The sequence below is a fragment of the Myotis myotis genome, unplaced genomic scaffold (assembly GCF_014108235.1).
Source record: "Myotis myotis isolate mMyoMyo1 unplaced genomic scaffold, mMyoMyo1.p scaffold_m19_p_18, whole genome shotgun sequence".
Lineage (NCBI taxonomy): Eukaryota > Metazoa > Chordata > Mammalia > Chiroptera > Vespertilionidae > Myotis > Myotis myotis.
Window position 1 is genome coordinate 43,502,479 of NW_023416322.1, and position 20,335 is coordinate 43,522,813.

General features: G+C 45.9%; 2 protein-coding genes across 2 annotated transcripts; both read left to right on the top strand.

Moving 5' to 3' along the window:
• Positions 1–486: 486 nt before the first annotated feature.
• Positions 487–12,824, top strand: ZKSCAN8 (zinc finger with KRAB and SCAN domains 8). The gene is made up of 6 exons (XM_036342683.1): positions 487–659; positions 4,401–4,910; positions 5,509–5,650; positions 7,176–7,264; positions 7,530–7,653; positions 8,313–12,824. Exons 2-6 carry the CDS (start codon positions 4,494–4,496, stop codon positions 9,272–9,274), a joined length of 1,734 nt encoding a protein of 577 aa, XP_036198576.1. The 5' UTR covers positions 487–659; positions 4,401–4,493; the 3' UTR covers positions 9,275–12,824.
• A 2,987-nt stretch (positions 12,825–15,811) lies between these two features.
• On the top strand, positions 15,812–20,335 carry LOC118673771 (NKAP-like protein). Its single transcript, XM_036344951.1, has one exon. It carries the CDS (start codon positions 17,170–17,172, stop codon positions 18,331–18,333), a length of 1,164 nt encoding a protein of 387 aa, XP_036200844.1. The 5' UTR covers positions 15,812–17,169; the 3' UTR covers positions 18,334–20,335.

Below are 20,335 nucleotides of genomic sequence, written 5' to 3' on the forward strand. Positions count from 1 at the left end.
TTGCGAGAGGGTGCAGGCCAGGCCGAGGGACCCCACTAGTGCATGATTGGGTCCGGGGAGGGACCACTGGAGGGCTCCAGGGTGTGTCCGACCCGTCTTGCTCAATCCGGGTGGGCTGGTGGTCAGTGCACGTCCTAGCAAGTGATTGAGTGGCCTTAGCATATCTTTAGCATTTTACACTTTGATTGGTTGAACAAATGACCAGACACTTAGTATATTAGGCTTTTATTATATAGGATAATTTGAACTAAGGTGACCCTGCCACGATTAACAGGAATTCCTCAAAGACTAGATATGTATTTGAAGAGAATACCCAACTACAGGGGCATCTAAACGGCACCGCGATCAGCGCCAAGGGTACCTTCCCTCCAGGTGCGGCCTCTCGGCTCCGCGGCCCGGAGACCCTGCGACGCGCAGGCGCGGGAGGAGCCCGGGGCGCCGACCATAGAGCTTTCAGTCCTCCCGGATTCCTAGAGGTGCCGGAAGTGTCTGGACAAGATGCGCATTGACTGCTGGTGTCCCCCAGCTGGTGTGGAAGTTGGGGGCCGGAGGTCCCGGTCGGGTTCGGCTCTCGCCCCCTTTCCTACCCGTTCTTCCCCCTGGTCCGTCCGCCATCCGCAGTCTCCCTTCCCCGCCTTGGGCCGCGCCCAGTCCTCGCGGTAAGTACCGTTCGCCCCGGGCCCGAAGGGCGCTTTGTGGCCAGACCGCCCGCTGCTGGGAACGCCTGAGGTTCCGAGCGGGGCCGGACCGAGGTGTCGCTCGGACTATGGGGATCGCCACCGGCCGTATACGCGTCCCCAAACTTATTGCGGGGGAACCTTTCATGAGGGTTCGTTTCTTCATCGCTCATGGATTAGTGGTGTTCTTTGCAGTCCAGTTTATTTGTACTAAAATAGGAAAAGGCTCCCACATTGTCTTTTTACAGCTGTTTCCACCAAGTGAATTACTTTTACACAGCAATGTTGCATTCCGTCACAATAAAATTCTCATTTTTTAAAAAGACTTATTTTGCTTAGGGAAGGCCCAATTATCTATGGAAACCTAATTTTGCTATTACGTTATTCAGCTCTTTGTAGAGAATTCAGAAAGTGGTGGTGGCGCCTGGATAATTGTACATTAAGAAACATTTCTGACATCGGCGGGGCAGTGCAGAGCTCAGCCTGATTCGGAATTATCCCGTTTAATAGAAAAACTCACGGAAGCAGGTGCCCCTTTACAACCCGGGTATCTCCTGAGCAATTGCCGCCACTGCCTCCAAACACAGCCCAGATTTCTGTCCTTTGGTTAATTATGCGTATTGTGCAGTAATTACAGCTTTAAGAAAGGCAAACATCCTTTTAATTTCTGACGTGTTTAAGTGAAAAACGTGGGTGCCAAAGCATTCAGCCTGTGTGGTCTGAGATAAGCCAAAGTAGCACAGTGTTTGCTTCGCCCACCTTTTCTTAGTCATATAAACCTGTAAAACATTTTTTCTTGTTTTATTTTTCAGTTCCCAAGCATCCTAAATTAGACTTAATTAGTCTGAAAGAAGAACACGTTTCTTCCTCACCTATTGAACAATTAATGCTCTTACAAACTGAGTTGTGCCTTCAGTAGTTTCCAGGGTTATAGAGTTTGAAGCCAGAAGAAGCCTTACAGATTGACTCTTCTAATTTTTAAATCAATAAAGTGACCGGGTATTGTTAAAAGGAGATGTAGGAAGCATCTTTATCCACAAGGTGCTTACCAGCTTAATAAATAAAGGTGTGCATGCACTGATATGTCTTAACCGGGAAGTGGATAAACAAACATATATTAGAATAAACCACTGATAACACGCAACGACATCGATGATCTCAAATGTATTATGCTGAGTGAAAGATGCCAGGCTCCAAAGGCTTCCTGCTGTATGACTTTATTTATAAAAAATTCTGGCCCTGACTGATTTGACTCAGTGGATAGAGCATTGGCCTGCAGACTGAAGGGCCCCAGGTTTGATTCCAGTCAAGGGCATGTGTTGGGGTCCAGCCCCAGCAGGTCCAGGGGTTCCCAAAGGTGTGGACAGAGTCGGCGAAGAAGGAATGACACGGAGACAGCGATCAGGTTCAGTTGATCAGCATAGCCAGGTTCTCTCTTTATTCTCCTGTTATATCTGTATTTATACCATTTGATTTTAATCCTGTCCATTCTATTCCAAAGGTTAGGGCGTTTGTTATCTCCATTCCAAGGTCACTACTCTATTGTTCTGTTAAGCTACCAGGAAGTAACTGAAGGAGATTATCCTAAGTAAAGATTATGTAGCTTAAGGGTGATTATTTGTAGTTAAAGTGATTAACTACCCGCCTGGCACTTAGTTAAGGGGTTTTACTGATTCCCTTCCTTAGTCCTGTTAATTCCTAACTCCAGGGAAAAATCCCCACCTGGGGAAACAATCTTTCTCGGAGAGGTAACCTTGGTTAAAACACATAGCGCTAAGAAGAGGAGCAAACATATTAAGAACAGTATGCCATATACGCCAGGTCCCTTGAAACATATGCTGTGCAGATGTTTCTTCCCTGCAGCGACTGTGTCAAGCAGCAAGGATGGACTGGCTTCTGGCAAATTCCCCCTTTTTTATTTTTTAAATGATAGCGCATGTAAATCAGCAGCCACCTCTCGGCTTGGGTTGTTTAAGACTTGGAAGACCTGTTTGTGACTTTGCCAACAGGTCAGTCTGAGGCTTAACCCTATATCGGCTCCCCATAGGCATGTACCTTGGTTGCAGGCACATCCCCAGTCAGGAGGCAGCTGATCCGATGTTTCTCTCTCATTGATGTTTCTAGCTTTCTATCCCTCTCCCTCCCTCTCTGTAAAAAATCAATAAAATATATTTTTAAAAATTAATTTAAAAAAATAAATAAAACATTCTGGTAGGTCAATAGTGTTGGGGACCTGACTTTGGGGTTGCAGGTGGTGACGGGGCATCCAGGTTCCTTGGAGATGCAGGACCAGGTGTTCTAAAGAGACAAAGGTTGAAAGAAGGTCCACACTAGAAGTTAGCCCTGAGATGGGAGGGAAGGTAGGAGCCCAGCCAGGGTAATGCGTGTCAGGAGGAAAAGGACAGTCCCTGTCAGTACCTTGAGCTACATTATTTGGAAACTAGTGGCCTGGTGCACGGATTCGTGCACATTGAAAGGAAATCAGGAGCCCATGCCTAAGTGCCCAGGGAGTTTCCACGTCCCCTTGAGCCACTGGGAAGTCATGTGGGGAGTCTATTCTCCCTGCAGCTTCCTGAAAAAATATTTGCAAGTGTCCCTTCTGCGGCCAGGGTCATACCTTGCCGGCCTGGAGGTCCCTGGTGGACGCCTTGGGCTGTGCTGGATGCTTTCCACCACTTGGAGCCAGATAAGAGACACTCTGACATGAACAGTATAAAGTTGGGGATCTTGGGGGGTAGGGGTGCTCTGTTGCCCACATCCCCACCCTTCAGATCCATCTCTCTCTGACTTTTACCCCGATTGTCAGTTGCCGCTTGTGGCCACTGTTATGTTGCTGCCTTCCTCTGTAGCTCCAGGGCAGTCTGTAAGGGATGAGATTTGATCTCAATGCCCGAGACAGAGTTCCAGGAACCCGGTGGCGATATCAGGCTCGTCCTGGTTACTCCAAGTGTCCGCGCTTTAACGCTTCAGCCATTCTCTGGAGAGTGTAACTGCAAGCTTGTGGTGTACAGGGTACATAGCAGTGCGCTAAGTGGCAGGCGGCCGGGGAGGAGCCTGAGCCGGGTCTGGGCGCCATGCTGCTCCCACTCACGCCAGCCCCACTGCGCCTGCTGCTGCAGCTCAATAGCACTGCTGCAGAGGCCGGAGAGGCTCCCTGAGCCTGGCTTCTGGCTGAGCAGCGCTCCCACTGTGGAAGCATACTGACCACCGGGGGCGGTCCTTGTGTGGAGTGTCTGCCCCCCTGTGGTAAAGTGTGCGTCATAGTGACTGGTCAACCATTCGTTCCTGTCATTCTGGTCATTGGTTCGTAATGGTCACTTAGGCTTTTATATAAATAGATTAGTCTCATCTGTTGAGAAAGGGGGACAGGTTGAGACCTGAAGTGTGTAGAAATAGTACAACTAGTGTGCAAATGCTGAAAGAATTTGTCAGCCACTCTGAGGGCCAAAACTTCTATTAGATGCAGTCAATCAGGTTTCCTGACCTTGTTTACCCATGTTCCACATCCCCAATGAGAGAGAACAGAAAGAAGGGATTATTCCCTACATGGGTGGGCATGACAGAAGGCTATGGAGGTAAGGCAATCCTTCTGCAAGAGTGCAGAGGGTCCCTTAAACAACTGAGCTGTGATGTCCATGGCATGGTAGGGAGCTTGTTAAGATGTCTTAGTAAATCACTGTGACTTTTGACTTCCCCTAACACTTGCATTTTCTGTTTGTAAAGAAGTCCTTTAAAGAAGAGCCTCTCAGAAGGTCCTTCTCTTAAGAAGATAAAGAAGGTGGTGGAAGCAAGTCTCCTCATCTTTCCCGGCCCTACATGGCTGCAGAATCAAGAAAGTCTTTAGCCCCATCTCCATCCAACCAGGCCCCTGAAGAGGACCTTGTAATTGTCAAGGTTGAGGAGGATCATGGTTGGGACCAGGAATCCAGTCCACATGAACACAACCCTCCTGGCCAAGAGCTGTTCCGCCTGCGATTCAGGAAGCTGTGCTACCAGGAGACACAAGGACCCCGAGAAGCTCTGATCCAACTCCGGGCACTTTGCCATCAGTGGCTGAGGCCAGATTTGAACAGCAAGGAGCAGATCCTGGAGCTGCTGGTGCTGGAGCAGTTCCTGAGCATCCTGCCCACGGAGCTGCAGGCCCTGGTGAAGGAACATCAGCTGGAGAGTGGGGAGGAGGTGGTGACCCTATTGGAGGATCTGGAGAGGCAGATTGACATCCTAGGACGGCCAGTAAGTGGCAAGCAGTGTGTGTGTGCTGTGCCTGGGCATCCTGGAGACTGGGTGGAGGGGCAGTGGCACCACAGTGCGAGCAGAAATGCTGGGCATGCATTCCTGCTGTTGGAGGATGAGAGCAGTCATAGTGTGGCATGGCTTATATTTACAGAAATATTTTTTTAAGGTATAAATCCATTTTTTATCCTTATCACATCCCTACACTGCATTGTTGCTCCTATTTGCAAGGTGCATAGATAGCTTACATTACTTTTTCAGGGGCACCCAAACATTAAAGGTAGATCTGAGACCAGAACTGAGATTTCTTAATTCCTCATCAGAAGGTTTTTCCTACTGAATAGCTCTGCTTTGTTCCTGATGATCATTCTTCCCTGGCCTTGGGAGTGCAAAGTACGTGTTGGGCACAGGGAGGGCGTCAGCAGATGTTTTCCTTGGGTTTCTGTGCAAATCAGTGTGTTTGTACTCTTTGCTGCTGGAGGAAATCAGTGAGGTCTGCTGCTTCCTTGCCGAGCACGTGTCCTGAAAATGTACTTTATCCCTCTTCACCTCGTTTCTCAGAGGGATTCCTTATAACGCAACTGCTCATTGTGTCCAGGTCCCGGCTCGTGCACATGGTCACAGGGTCCTCTGGGAGGAGGTGGTGCACTCGGAACCCGCACTAGAGCCTCCAGACGCGACGCTCCAGCCTCCAGCAACCCGGCACATAGCTCCCGGGCTCCACGGGCCCCGAGACAGAGGTGAGGAGCCGGGTTTCCCTGATAAGGAGGGTGTAGGAGGGAACCCCATCTTGTTTCTGGGGAACCACTCTTTACAGACCATTCATAGTTGTGGTGTCAATGTATATCTAGGCTTCACATAACAGACTGTCAATCCCAAGGCTGAACTCACGAGCAAATTAAAGAATTTGGCAACTTCTATGTCTTCATACATTTCTGTTACCCCAGTGTATTGCCAAAAAAAGTTTTTGAGGTTTATTGGTATCATCATGCCACTTTATTTGTAAATATTTCAGTATGTATTTCCTCAAACAATCAGATGTATCACTGATACAACACTCATCTCATCCACAGCTCACATTCCTATTTTGCCTGTGGTTCCAATAGTGTTCGTCCAGAGGCCAGTCCAAGACAACACTTTAGTTATCCAGCTTTCTGTCTGTCTGGCAGGAACACTCAGAAGTGAGGTTGTGTCCTCAGGGACACAGCAGCAATTTGTCCTGTTATTGCTGATGGTAATTCTGGTGACTTGGTTGAGGTTCTTTTTGCTGGGTTACTATTGTTCTTTTTGTAATTAATAAGTAACTTGTGGGGAGATACTCTTGAGTCTGTGTAAGTAGCCTTGTCCTCTTACAGTATTATTGCTAAAATACTACTTTGAATAGTAATTGATGCTTCTTGACTGAATCAGTGATTAAAAAGCAAGTTACAAAATGATAACTTTCTGTTACTCCTTCTACGTTGATTTCTTTCTTATAATGGAGAGTGTTCCCTTCTCCCTATTTCAATTTTATTTATCAGTATGGACTCAAAAATACTATTCTTTCCCATGAATATGTTGTTACTACCATTATTTTGATGCTTAAATTGTCTCAGATTTGCCAGAGGAGGCCCCTTCAGTCTGGCTCCTATATCCGTTTGGCATTTCCCATCGTTGTTTGAGAACTTACTTCCTTACAGAATAGCACATCCCAGTCCTCGCTCAGACCTGCCCTGCATTTGTTATGGTTTTACATGTGTGGCTTATAGAAGTTTGTTCTATAAAATTGGCTTTTTAATATTTCTGGAGAAGAAACATAGAAGCAGTTTCATTTACCAATATAATTCTTGTGTGATGTGCTGAGGCCTGCTGCTGGTTTTATGCTGTGCTGTCTGGTATCTGGCAGCAGATACTGGCAGTTGTGTAAACATTTGTGAAAATCACAGTAAATAGAGGTTGCCAAGAGATTGGGACATAAAGGGATCCTGTGACCAGCACAAAGATAGAATGTAGCTTTGGTCAGAGGAGAAATTGTGCAGCATTCCTTTAGGAAGCCATGCAGGGTGTATGTTTTATGTGCAGCGTCAGGCTGAGAGGGACATCAAAGTGTGGATGTTTTATGGACAACCGTAGGTCTAGAGACAGAGCCAACCTATCAGCATTTCATAGTAATATCTGTGGCATGCATTTTGGCTTAAATACAGATAATTTTATAATGAGTTACTGCTGATTCCCGCAAGCACAACATAAGGCTGGCCTCATTCATAGCTTCTTTCTCCTCCTCAGCTGTATCTGCTTCTCATAGTCCCACCCCTTCCCAGAAAGGAAGTCCTGGAGACCAGATGGCTGCGTCACTTCTAACAGCAGGGTTCCAGGTGAGTTGTGCTCCTTCTCACTGAAGCCCCATCGCTGTCCTTGGACATGGACAGTGTGTGGACTGCCTGTAGCAGAGCTCACCCAAGAACTTGCCCAACATCCTTTTGAATAGAGGCAGATTGATATTTGACTTGTTACGTCTTCTTCCCAGCTGATCAGTACATTCCCAGCTCTTGACCCTGTCTAATGCTGGTGGGTCACTGGCACCTTGGGTTTGAGCTGTGGAACAATCCAGTCCTCAAATAGGAGTTTATTTTGTTTCAGACTTTGGAGAAGATTGAAGACATGGCCGTGTCCCTGATTCGAGAGGAGTGGCTTCTTAATCCGTCACAGAAGGATCTGAAGGGAGATGACAGGCAAGAGAGTTACAGAAGCATGTTCTCCCTGGGTGAGTGGTGCTCTGGTTATTTTAATCATAGTTAAGGTTTTTTGTTGGTTCATTTGTCTGTTTGGCTTGTTTTTGATGTATACTTACATTGTGAGCTTTCTGAAAGGCAGTTGATTATAAATTCAGGATTCAACATAAAAATACAATATTGAGACTTCTTGAGGTCTAAAGTGGAACCAGGACTCGAATCCAGGACTGACTTAGCTTGCTCTTTTAGTACTGTCTGAGTTCACTTTTTTCTTCTGCCCCCAGTTCCCATAGGATATTTACATAGATTTCTCTCACTTAGGCCTCTTGTGCTCCTTCATTTTTATGACTGTTTGGGGATTTTTTCCATTTTTGTCCCACTCATTAGATCTTCTAGTTGTTCCATATTCCTTCCCACTTCCACTTCTCCTCAGCTTTCCCTTCCCTGCTTTAGTCCCCTTTCCAATAACTTCTCTTTTTCATGGCACTTCTTCCCCAGTTAGCCGGTGGTACTTGGGTTTGACTTGCTCCCATCTCTTCATGTTTGAAGGCATTTTGGAGACAAATGTAAGCTTTGCAATTTGTGTAGCTGTTCCATATTTATTTTCCTTTTCGCCTATCTTTGATTCCTTTCCCCTAACAAAGAATAGGAAGTGACATTTGCTTGATGACTTACTACATTTTTGTTTCAGGTGGTGAAACCAGGAATGAGAACAAGGAATTAGCTTCAAAACAGGTAATATCTACTGGAGCCCAACTACATGGAGAGACAGCTGCGAAATGCAATGGTGATATTATCGGGGGTCTTGAGCGTGGAGAAGCCCAAGACCTTCTGGGCAAATTAGAGAGGCAGCGGGGGAATCCCACCCAGGAGAGACGACATAAATGTGATGAATGTGGAAAGAGCTTTGCTCAGAGCTCAGGCCTTGTTCGCCACTGGAGAATCCACACTGGGGAGAAACCCTATCAGTGTAATGTGTGTGGGAAAGCCTTCAGTTACAGGTCAGCCCTTCTTTCCCATCAGGATATCCACAACAAAGTAAAACGCTATCACTGTAAGGAGTGTGGCAAAGCCTTCAGTCAAAACACAGGCCTGATCCTGCACCAGAGAATCCACACTGGGGAAAAGCCATATCAGTGCAACCAGTGTGGGAAGGCATTCAGTCAGAGTGCGGGCCTCATTCTGCACCAGAGAATCCACAGTGGGGAGAGACCCTATGAATGTAATGAGTGTGGGAAAGCCTTCAGTCATAGCTCACATCTCATTGGACATCAGAGAATCCACACTGGGGAGAAGCCCTATGAGTGTGATGAGTGTGGGAAAACCTTCAGGCGGAGCTCACATCTTATTGGCCATCAGAGAAGCCACACTGGGGAAAAACCCTACAAATGCAATGAGTGTGGGAGGGCCTTTAGTCAGAAGTCAGGCCTTATTGAGCATCAGAGAATCCACACTGGAGAAAGACCCTATAAATGCAAAGAATGTGGGAAAGCTTTCAATGGGAACACTGGCCTCATTCAGCATCTGAGAATTCATACAGGGGAGAAGCCCTATCAATGTAATGAGTGTGGGAAAGCTTTTATTCAGAGGTCCAGTCTCATTCGACATCAGAGAATCCACACTGCAGAAAAATCTGAGACCATAGGAGTTTAGGGGAAAACTTGAGTCATAGTTTGGGCATTAAACAGTAAAGGAACCACATGCTGGTGAGAGGTCTTTCAGTGTAGTAAAAAGGCAGAAAGTTTGTCATCATTGTGACCTGATGCAGGGTTGGAATCTATAGCGGGGGCAGTTAGAATAGCTCTTGAGTAGTTTTGGCCCAGTGCCTCAATGCAGGTGGATTAGCTTGACTGTTCTGGGAGGTGTCTGATGGCCCAGCGTACCCCTTAGAAGCTTAAAGAGTGAGTTGCTTGTGGCTTGAGGCACCTAACACCAAACTTTGTCTTCTGTGTGAGTAGCTGTAGATTCAAGTCAGGCTGTTCCTGGCTCCTCTGCTTCCTCCCACCTCTGTGACCCCCTTTTTGGTTAGTCACCCAGAGGGGCATGTGTGTGCTCTTCTTCTTCCTAGGAAGCTTGCTGTAGAGTGCGCAGCAGCCTCTGTGAGACTTAGATGTGCATTTAGCTTTCTAAGAATCTAGTTCTAGGTAAAATTTTTATAGACAGGTTTTCAAGCTTAGGTGTGCATTTTTTTGTAATGTTCTTGGTGATCAGTGAAATTCATATTCCCACTCATACTCAGAATGCTATATTTTTAACAGTACTCCAGCATTTTTCTCCATATGTCACCTTCACTGACTCCACTCAGTCACTGAACACCAGAAGTGTCCTCCACCCCAAGCCCCAGGCCCTGAGTCAGCCAAGGAAGTGCTGCATTAGTGATGGTTGTGGGACTGTGCACAGGAAGGTGAGTGCAGACAGTCCAACTGCTCTTGAGCTTGGATGGTTGCCCCTTGTGGTGACATCTGGCTCTCCTTTCCACCTCCCTACTGCACACTGAGGTAGACGGGTGCTTTACACCATTCTAGTTATGGTGTCACATGGGAGAAGGTGCACTCATCCCTCTAGCCCGTCTCAGTGCTGCTCTCACAGGTTCCTGACTAGGGGAACCTTGTTACCACCCTGGACCCCCTTTGGTGGCCAGCACCTCACACGCCTCTTGCCATTAGCTTATATTTCACAGTTGTGATCTCTCAAGTACCTCGCTTCACAGTTGCTCGTTTTTCTTCATTTGGGTGCACATTCCATCTGTAATCCAGCAAAGACCACGGTAAAGTCACCGTCACCAGGACAACATTTCATCTTGGAGGCTAATTTAAAGTATCATCAGAGTTCACACATCCACACGGGCTGTCTTTCAGTTGTGTGGTTGTAACTGTTTTAGTAGTGTTATCACTGCAATAAGCATTCCTTCAGGTATTCTCGTTAGATAAACCACATGGGAAAACTCTTTATTACTCTTGAGTCACATCTCGTTTTTTACTTTGATTACTGAGATGTCCTCAGAGCCACCATTTGATAATGTCATGCCTTTTTTAGTTTTTATCCTTGATCTGTATTTCTACTGTACTGTGGAACTTATGTTGTATCTCAGAAATTCTCTTCTCCTTTGGCTTGTGGGACACTTTTTGGCCATTTTTCTCCAATTTCTAGCTTTTCTCTATTTTTCTCCTCCCCACTGAACATATTCACTAGCTTTTCTGTCCTCACTCTAGTTTATCCATTTTGATTGTCAGTAACCATATCTCCCACTGTCTCCCAACACAACTTGATCTTTGAAAACAGAACTCATCACTCTTTGTCCCCCAAATACCATTTTCCTTTTATATAGGCACCATTACTTAATTTCTTTATCCTGATTAGACTCACTATCCTTTGTTTTCTTTTTTTCTATTAATCCTCACCTAAGGATATTTTTCCATTGATTTTTATAGAGTGTGGCAGGGAGGAGGAGAGACAGAGAGAGAAAAACATCAGTGTGAAAGAAACAGATCAATTGGTCGCCTTGCACATGAACCCCGAGGATTGAGCCTGCAACCAAGGCATGTGCCTTTGACCGAAATCAAACCCAGCAGCCCTCAATCTGTGGGCTGATGCTCTATTTACTGATCCAAACCGGCTAGGGCTATGTTTCTTATCACAGTCTTGTAGGTGTCTTGTTCTGGTCTCCATTCTACATGTCCAAAATCTTGTTAAGTTGTTCCAGTTCTAACTTTTCTCCTGAGGCTGCACAATTACAGATGGACATTTATGGTGACATTAATAAGTTCATCTACAGCATAAAATGTGTAAAACCTTCAATTTCTGACATTTTCTCATAGGAGTTTTTTCAGATCTGTATTATCTGGGGCCCAGTTTATTGCAATTCTTTCTTTCTAGTGTCCCTGCTCTTCAAGATCTGCATCTTTTTTTTTTTAATATATTTTATTGATTTTTTACAGAGAGAAAGGGAGAGAGATAGAGAGTTAGAAACATCGATGAGAGAGAAACATCGATCAGCTGCCTCCTGCACATCTCCTACCGGGGATGTGCCCGCAACCCAGGTACATGCCCTTGACCGTAATCGAACCTGGGACCTTTCAGTCTGCAAGCCAACGCTCTATCCACTGAGCCAAACCGGTTTCGGCAAGATCTGCATCTTGTAGGCATCCAAGATGATTCATTTTCATTTTCTTATTTTCACTCAAGAACACCCAGCACATAATTCTCATCAAAGCAGTCATGTTCCAAGTTCGCCATTACCTGCCTTCTATGCTCTGTCTGTAGCAGCCTCCTTCTCCAACATGTCCCCTTACAGCATCACAGTCACACTTCCTGTGACCTTCACTGTTGTCTTACAGGCCCTTGACCGTGCCTCTGTGCCTTTCTGATGCTGTTCCCTTTCCTTAGATTGCTCTTTGGCCCCAGCTCATGTTCATAACCCCCTTCAAAGTCTGGTTTCCTTTATATCTTCTGAGTGAGCCCTCCCTGACTGACTTCACCCACACTAAGACTCCCTATTCAGTGCTGCCTCAGCACTGATCTTTTCAGTTTATACTGTGGCCCATGCACTTACTAATAATAGGTAGGTTTGTAATCATTTTTCAGCACTCTGTATTGTAGTTTCACATTTGTATTTATTTCCAAAATTAAATTGTAAGCTCCTTGAGGGCAGGAATAGTAATGTTACATTTGTATTTCTGCACCCCTATTGCCTAATATGGTGCTGAGCACACAGTAGGCATTTAATAAATGCTTGTCTAATTGTGTGTGTAATTTATTGTATTACCTAAAGAAATTTTTACACTGTCTTCAAGGATGTATATCTCTTCTTATTACTTTGGGAACAGACCTATTTCCATAGTCCATCATTAATTACCTATACTCAAGACTAAAGCCAAAAATTCCAATTTTAAGAAGCATATGTGAAAAGTTGAAATATAAACCCCCCATTTGTTTGGAAGACTTATTTCTTTATCAAGAAAGAAAATATCAAACATTAAAGATCACTGTGTTTTTGCAAAAATGCTTGATAACACGCTTTTCGGTCGTGTCAGTCATTGGTTCTCAACTGGAGAAATTGGGCATTTTCAGAGACATTGTTTGTGGACGGCTGGAATGCATCTGGTGTCTAATGGGTAGAGGATGGAGATGCAGCTAAATATCTTGTGTGCACAGGACACAAAAATCCCATTGAGCTCTAGCTGGTTTGGCTCAGTGGGTAGAGCGTCAGCCTGCAGACTGAAGGGTCCCGGGTTTGATTCTGGTCAAGGGCACATGCCTGGGTTGTGGGCTCGGTCAGATGTGCAGGAGGCCGCCAATCAATGATTCCCTCTCATCATTGATGTTTCTCTCTCTTCCTCTCTGAAATCAACAAAAATATATTTTTTAAAAATCCCATTGAGAAACTATGGCCTACATATATTTAATGTATATTAATGTATAAAATATTAGCATTGTAAGTAGAAAAATTAGCTATGCCAAGCTTTTACACCAATCCTAAGTGTGTATATATTTTGTAATTTGTAAGAGTATAAAAGAAAAAGGTCCTAATGTTTGGCATTCACGGCAAGGTACGTGCCAGGGTGGTGAGAAACTTTAAATTGTCGCTGTTGTAAGGTTGCTGTTAGCATCAGACATATTTCCATCATTACAGCAAGTGGGAGGTGTTGCAGGAGTACAAGTCTATTTCTAGCATCTGCTCCTTGCTGTGCACCTGGGGCCGTAGCCACAGCTGGCAGAGCTCGCGGAGCTGGTTTGGGGGGGGGGGGGGAGGTTCGGTCTCCGGTTTGAGGAAGCCACAAAGGCGCTGACGGAACTGCTCCAGAGCCAGGTAGTCCTCCTCCTCCACCTTCACCGCCAGAATCCCCAAGGCTCACGTGGCGCGTCCAGAGCACCGCTCTCCCCCACCCCCACTTTCTCAGGCTGCACAAGGACCTCCCTGCACCTGGAGTTGTTCCACAGAAGATCCCTGGAAGGGGGAGGTTACTGTCAGCCCGTCCAATAGTAAGGACACCCCTGGGCACAGCTGCAGGGGTTTCTCCAGGAAGCCATGTGGAATCCCAAGGATGCGCTGCTGAAGACGGTGGGAAACTGAGGGAGGCCCGAGTGGGAATCGCCTCCCCGGGCTCTCCAGGGAGCACCTCTCGGTGGCTTTTCCTTTAGCAACCATGTCCTTAACTTCCACTCTGGGGACAAAGTAGGGGAAGAGAAAGAATGACAGGCTCTGTGTCATGAGAAATACTCTGTACAGATTCCGCAGGGACGTAAGTGCTCAGAGACAAGGTTGACTCAGGAGGTGACATTAAATTGTCAGCAATTTAGAAGTAGAAAGCAGAATGTCCTTGGAGCTCTGGGCAGGAGGACCTGAGAAACTTCGCCAGGCAATGGCTTATGGAGAATAGAGGCAGTCCCTCCTCCCTGTCCCCTCAGTGGCCATTCTCTTTCCTCCCCTTCAAGGCCAAACTACTTGAAAAGAAGCACTCATCTCTGACCTTAGTCCTCACCCTCACTTTCTTCTCATCATGAACACATTGTAGACAGCAAAGCCATTGAGATTGCTCCTTCCACAGTAACTACACACACACACACACACACACACACACACACACACACACACACAACCACTCTCCATGACTCCTCACAGGCAACAGACTTAAAGGCTTTCCACTTCCAGAAACAGTCTACTCCCCGACCTCAAGGACCTATTCTCTTCTGCTTCCTTTCTTCTGGGTTCTTTTTAGAGCTCATTTACAGTTTAGCATTGTGGTTATTTCCAAAGTCTCTCCCACCAAGTTACCTCTGCTCAAACACCTGCTTTTAATACATTCCGGTTGGATGATCTTGGTAAATTAGTTACTCTCTTTCTTTCTGATTTTCTCAATCTATAGTAAATGGGAATAGTAATCCTATATAAGAGATAATATGCTAATTAGACTGAACAGCAGAACAACTGTCCAGACGACCTTTCAGATGACTGTCCGGACGACCTTCTAGACGAATCCGGGGCTGTGAGATCCAAGCCCCTTGCACGAATTTCATGCATCAGGCCTCTAGTTCTATATAATAAAAGCCTAATGTGCAAATCAACCAAACAGCGGAACAACCAGTCGCTATGATATACACTGACCACCAGGGGGCAGATGGTCAATGCAGGAGCTGCCCCCTGATGGGCAGTGCGCTCCCACAGGGGGAGCACCACTGAGGCAGAAGTTGGGTTCACGGCTGGTGAGCACAGCAACGGTGGTGGAAGCCTCTCCTGCCTCTGCTGCAGGCAGGCGGTAAGGAGCGAGGGGTCGTGGACTGTGATAGCCCCAGACTGTGAGAGGGATATCTGACTGCTGGCTAGGGCCCAGTGGGGAGTCGTGCAGAAGTTAGCCGATCGATGGTTCTCTCTCATCATTGATGTTTCTCTCTCCCCCTCTCCCTTTCTCTCTTAAATCAATAAAAATATATTTTTTAAATGTAGATCTATATATATATATATATATATATATATATATATATATATATATACACACACACACACACACACACACACACACATACGTATTTTTCCCTCTGGCTCCATTTTTTTTCATCAGCTTATGTTGTTCATTATATTCCACAACTGAGTGAGATCATGTGATATTTATCTTTCTCTGACTGGCTTATTTCACTTTGCATAATGGTCTCCAGGCCCATCCATGCTGTTGCAAATGGTAATAGTTCCCTCTTTTTTTTTTTACAGCAGTGTTGTATTCCATTGTGTAGATGTTCCATAGTTTTCTAATCCACTCATCTGGTGATGGGCACTGAGGCTGTTTCCAAATCTTAGCTATTGTAAACTGTGCTGCTATGAACATAGGGATGCATATATTCTTTCTGACTGGTGTTTCTGGTTTCTTGGGATATAGTCCTAGAAGTGGGATTACTGGGTAAAATGGGAGTTCTGCTTTTAACTTTTTGAGGAAATTCCATACTGCTCTCCATAGTAGCTGCACCAGTCTGCATTCCCACCTGCCGTGTACGAGGGTTCCCTTTTCTCCCTGTTGATTTTTTTTGATGATAACCATCTTACAAGTGTGAGATGGTACGTCATTGTTGTTTTGATTAGCATCTCTGGGATCATTAGTGACTTTGAGTATGTTTTCATAGGTCTCTTGGCCTTCTGTATGTCCTCTTTTGAAAAGTGTCTATTTAGGTCCTTTGTCCATTTTTTAAAAAAATTGTATTGTTTATTTTTGTTTTGTTAAGTTGTATGAGTTCCCTGTAAATTTTGAAGATGAAGCCCTTAACAGAGATAACATTGTCAAATATGTTCTCCCATACAGTGGGCTTTCTTGTTGTTTTGTTGGGATGGTTTCTTTTGCTGTGCAGAAGGTTTTTTATTTTAATGCAGTCCCATTTGCCAGGTACCTGCTCCTGATTGGGGATTGAATCCGAGACCCTTTTTGTGCATGGTGTGTTCTAACCACTGAGTCACACTGGCCAGGGCCTTAAGTGAGGGGTGTGTGTGTTTGTGTGTGTATGTTAATGAAAAGTGCTTAGAACAGTGCCTGGTTTATAAGCTTGGCTTCCCCTAAAATGGAAGGAAGCTCTGAGATTCCTTTGAACTAGATGGGACTAGATTGTAAGCCAGACGTGGCTGCAGTTATTTTGCTGGACTGAGTTATCAGTACGTCCCATTTCCACCCCATGGAATGCAAGGCTGATAACGTTTTAAGTGGAAAAGTACCATTCCTATGTTCTGACAGCTTTCCCATCACGTTCCAAGTCTGTCAACTAACCAAGTAGATAACATTAACTGTAGAGAATCAAGAGCACAGTAATCTGTGTGCATTTCAACGCCCGGAAACATGCTCTTGTATGAAATGTTTGTCATTGCAGAGAGTGAACAAAGCGTGTGGGGAAAGTGGTCCCAAAACAACACTTTTTTAAAAAAAATTAACTAGATAATGAGACATACACAAGACTGAGCTGAATACTTCCTTGTTTCATGGTAGAAAAGAATTTAAGAATAAAAAAAATCATGACTTTGACCTTCACTTGGCAAAGAGGCTGAGCTCAAACTTTGATTCCAAAAGAAGTTTTCTTCCAGGGGGAACCTCGGAGCTGGGCGTCTGCAATGAACGTGCTTTCCCGGGACGGACGGCGGGCTGCTCTCGGGGCTGAGGCAGAGGAGCTGGGCGGGAGGCCCTCGGTCCAGGGCTGAGATCCGGGCCGAGAGAGGGAGGCGGAGGCAGGACATGGAGGGAAAGGCCGGCGTCTTGGAGGGCGTGTGGCAGCGGAGGGCGCGGTGGTGCCAACTCCTCTCCTTTCGTCCCCACGGGCTCCGCTCCGGTCGGGGACCATCAACCCCGAACGCGGGCCCTCCCTGCCCTTTACCTCTCGGGACACAACCCTCCCGACGCCTCGGCCCAGACCAGCGCCTCTCGCCCCGGTGCGCGGGTTGGGGCTTCGCCTGGCGACCGACGGAAGCGGAAGCAACGCGGGACGGACGGTGATGCGCGTGCGCAGCCGAGCACGGAGCCGCCATATTTCCCGCGCGGAGGGTCTGCGTTGACCAGTCGGTTACGCGGACGGCGCGGCTGATGGCGCTTGTGTCGCCGTCCAGCTCGTCGGAGGGCACCGCTGGCGCCCGGGGACGGCGACGCAGCCCCTCCAGGAGCAGACGCTCCGGCAGCCGCAGCGGGGAGGCCCTCAGGCCCTCGTGGGGTCCGGCGGGCACCCCTCCCCTCCGCGGCGGCCCCGGATGCCGACAGCTGCCCCCCGGGCTCCCCAACTGCGCCTTCCCGTCCTCTCCCTCCACCTACGGAGACGGGCACCGCCACCATCCCCACCACTATGCGAGCGGCAGCGGCCAGCGGTGGGCGAGTGGCTGCGAGCTGCAGAGGGAGGAGGAGAAGGAGAAAGAGAAGGAGGAGAGCGCCCGGCAGAGGAGGCTGAGAGGGAGGGAGAGGATCGGGGCGGCGGGAGCCCCGGAGGTGTGGGGGCTGTCCCCCAAGTACCCCGAGCCGGATTCTGATGAACACACCCCGTTTGACAATGAAGAGGTAAACACTCAGAAGACCAACAGTTCAGATTCTATCTCTGAAGAAAAGAGGAAAAAGACCAGTCGTTCAAAAAACAAGAAAAGAAGAAAGAAAAAGTCCAAAAGGAAATCCAAGAAATATAATAGTGACAGTGCTTCAGACTCGGACACGAATCCCAGCTCTGATGATGGGAAAAGGAGAGCCAAGAACAAAGAGAAGAGAAGGAAACACAGGAAAATGAAGACTAACAGAAACCGCACTGACTCTGGCTATAAGGATTCAGAAGGGGAGTTTCGAGAAGATACGCGGATGCATCACTCCAATATGGCAGATACCATGGATCTAATCGGTCCAGAAGCACCTATAATACTCACTTCTCAAGAAGAGAAACCTTTGAACTATGGCCACGCTCTGCTCCCAGGGGAAGGTGCAGCTATGGCCGAGTATGTAAAAGCTGGAAAGCGTATCCCACGAAGAGGTGAAATTGGGTTGACAAGTGAAGAGATTGCTTCCTTTGAGTGCTCAGGTTATGTTATGAGTGGTAGCAGGCATCGCAGAATGGAGGCTGTACGGCTGCGGAAAGAGAACCAGATCTATAGTGCGGATGAAAAGAGAGCCCTTGCATCCTTCAACCAAGAAGAGAGACGGAAGAGAGAGAATAACATTTTGGCCAGTTTTCGAGAGATGGTGTACAGAAAGACAAAAGGGAGAGATGACAAATAGAGACTTTTGTTCTACAGGACTTTGAACAACAATTTTATATAACCAAGTAGTATTAAAAGGCTTTATGGTGTTACTGTATCTATCTACTATGTTAGTAGTTCCAAGGAGAAGCTGTTTTTTGAGATCTTAGCAATTTATCCTTTATGTTTAATGTAATAATTAATATATTCACATAGTTTTTAAAATATTGAACTACAGGAGAGTCAGTAAAATGCCTTTCACTCAAGTCCCTGATCCTCCTCCCCAAAGACATCTCTTTTTTGTGTCTTCTATATCTGCCCATGAATTCTTTGTACATATAGGTATATTGCTTCATTCTGGTTGCATTTAACAGACTGTTTAAAAGAAATAGAGATTTACTGGCATCTAATAAAAGTGCAGCAGGAGGATGGGTTTCCTGTGTGGCTGTAATGGGACTACAGCTTCTTTCCTCTTAATTCTTTATGGGTCATTATCCTCTTCAAGCTGGTTTCTCTCAAATAAGGTCTGCCAAAGCCCCTAAGTTAGGTTATGTATTTCCTAGTCCACCAGTAAAGAAAGAACATTTGTCTTGCATTGCAAACAATCCTGAAGTTCAGCCGAATTGGAATAGCTTTGGTCACATGCCCAGCCTCATTAAAAAATGTTGCTGCCCATGGAAATAGTATGGCTTACTCCTGGATCTATAGGTGTGGTCACCTTATGGGTTACATAGGAAAGGAAGGATACCGGAATGAAAATCAGGGTAATATTGGGAATTGGAGATAGGTAAGCAATAAATTCCCACATAAGTTTTGAAAGATTTATTAAAAGCAGAATAGAGAATACATGTGCTGAATGCCAAATGTTGATGAAAAGGTTGGCCTTGACTGATAAGCCAGATATATGATTGAAGGGGGCAAAAGGGATTATCCATAAAAATAGATATGGAAGAGAAAAGATGAAGATCCAGAGTGCGTCAATCTTCCAAAGAGTAGATTAAGTGCCACCTAGAGTAGGAAGAGAACGAAAAAAAAAAGAAGGTATAAAGCAGAGGCAGTTGGTAGAGCTCATGAAAAGGAGCCCAGTCCAGGAGGAAAAACCACATGGATAAGACAGCATTGAGATGCTGACTAGCACCATTGTTGTAGAAGACTTTAGAATGAGTTTCATTTATAGTGTATGATAAGGTCATTGTTGTCATCCAGTGTCATTTGCCTAAACCCGGAGCTGTCATTTGGCTAACCAACTTTGCAAAGCTCAAGAGACCCTTGTAAGCCTCATAGAGCTGAAGATGTGGGGGTGGTTTGGAATCTGTCAAGGCAGAGCTATATGGAAGGGCAGCACCTTTACCCCAGGGTTTGACGTAATTGGCACTGGACCACACTAGCTTTAGATTTTCCCCAGAGATATTTGGGGAACACTGGTGAAAGACACCTTGTTACATATGTATATCTCCTTTCTTAGAAACAAACCATACTGCACTATACACATGGATCTACACCTGGCATTTTTCACTTAATGCATGTAGGAGATGTTTTATATTAATGTATGTAAATCAACCTCATTTTAAAAAATGATTTCATAGTATTCTATTGTATGGAAGAACCATATTTTGTTGGGTATTTGTTTTCTATATTTTTGGATTACATGATACTTTAGCAAAAATCTTTGTGTATGTATGAGTGTGTTATTGGTAGTATATTCGTCTAGAAATAAACTTATTGGGTCAAAAAGAATTCTTTCCCAGGTCATACTGCTTGCAAGTGACAGGGCTGGATCTGCTCATTTACAGAAATGGATCTCCTTGTTCTCCTCAGCCTCCAGCTGTTCCTTCTCTCCTCTCTTCCATACACTAGGAGTTTTCCAGGGTTCCAGCCACAGCTGACTACTGCACTACCCTGAATTTGCCAGGCTTTCCCCAACACGTCTGTGCTCCACCTTTGCTCTGTATGAAAAATCTTTTCTCTATTTTCTTGTCAGCCCTAATTTAAATTTTTTTTAAGACCCAGAGGAAGCAGAATCTTAGAGTAAATTTTTTGGA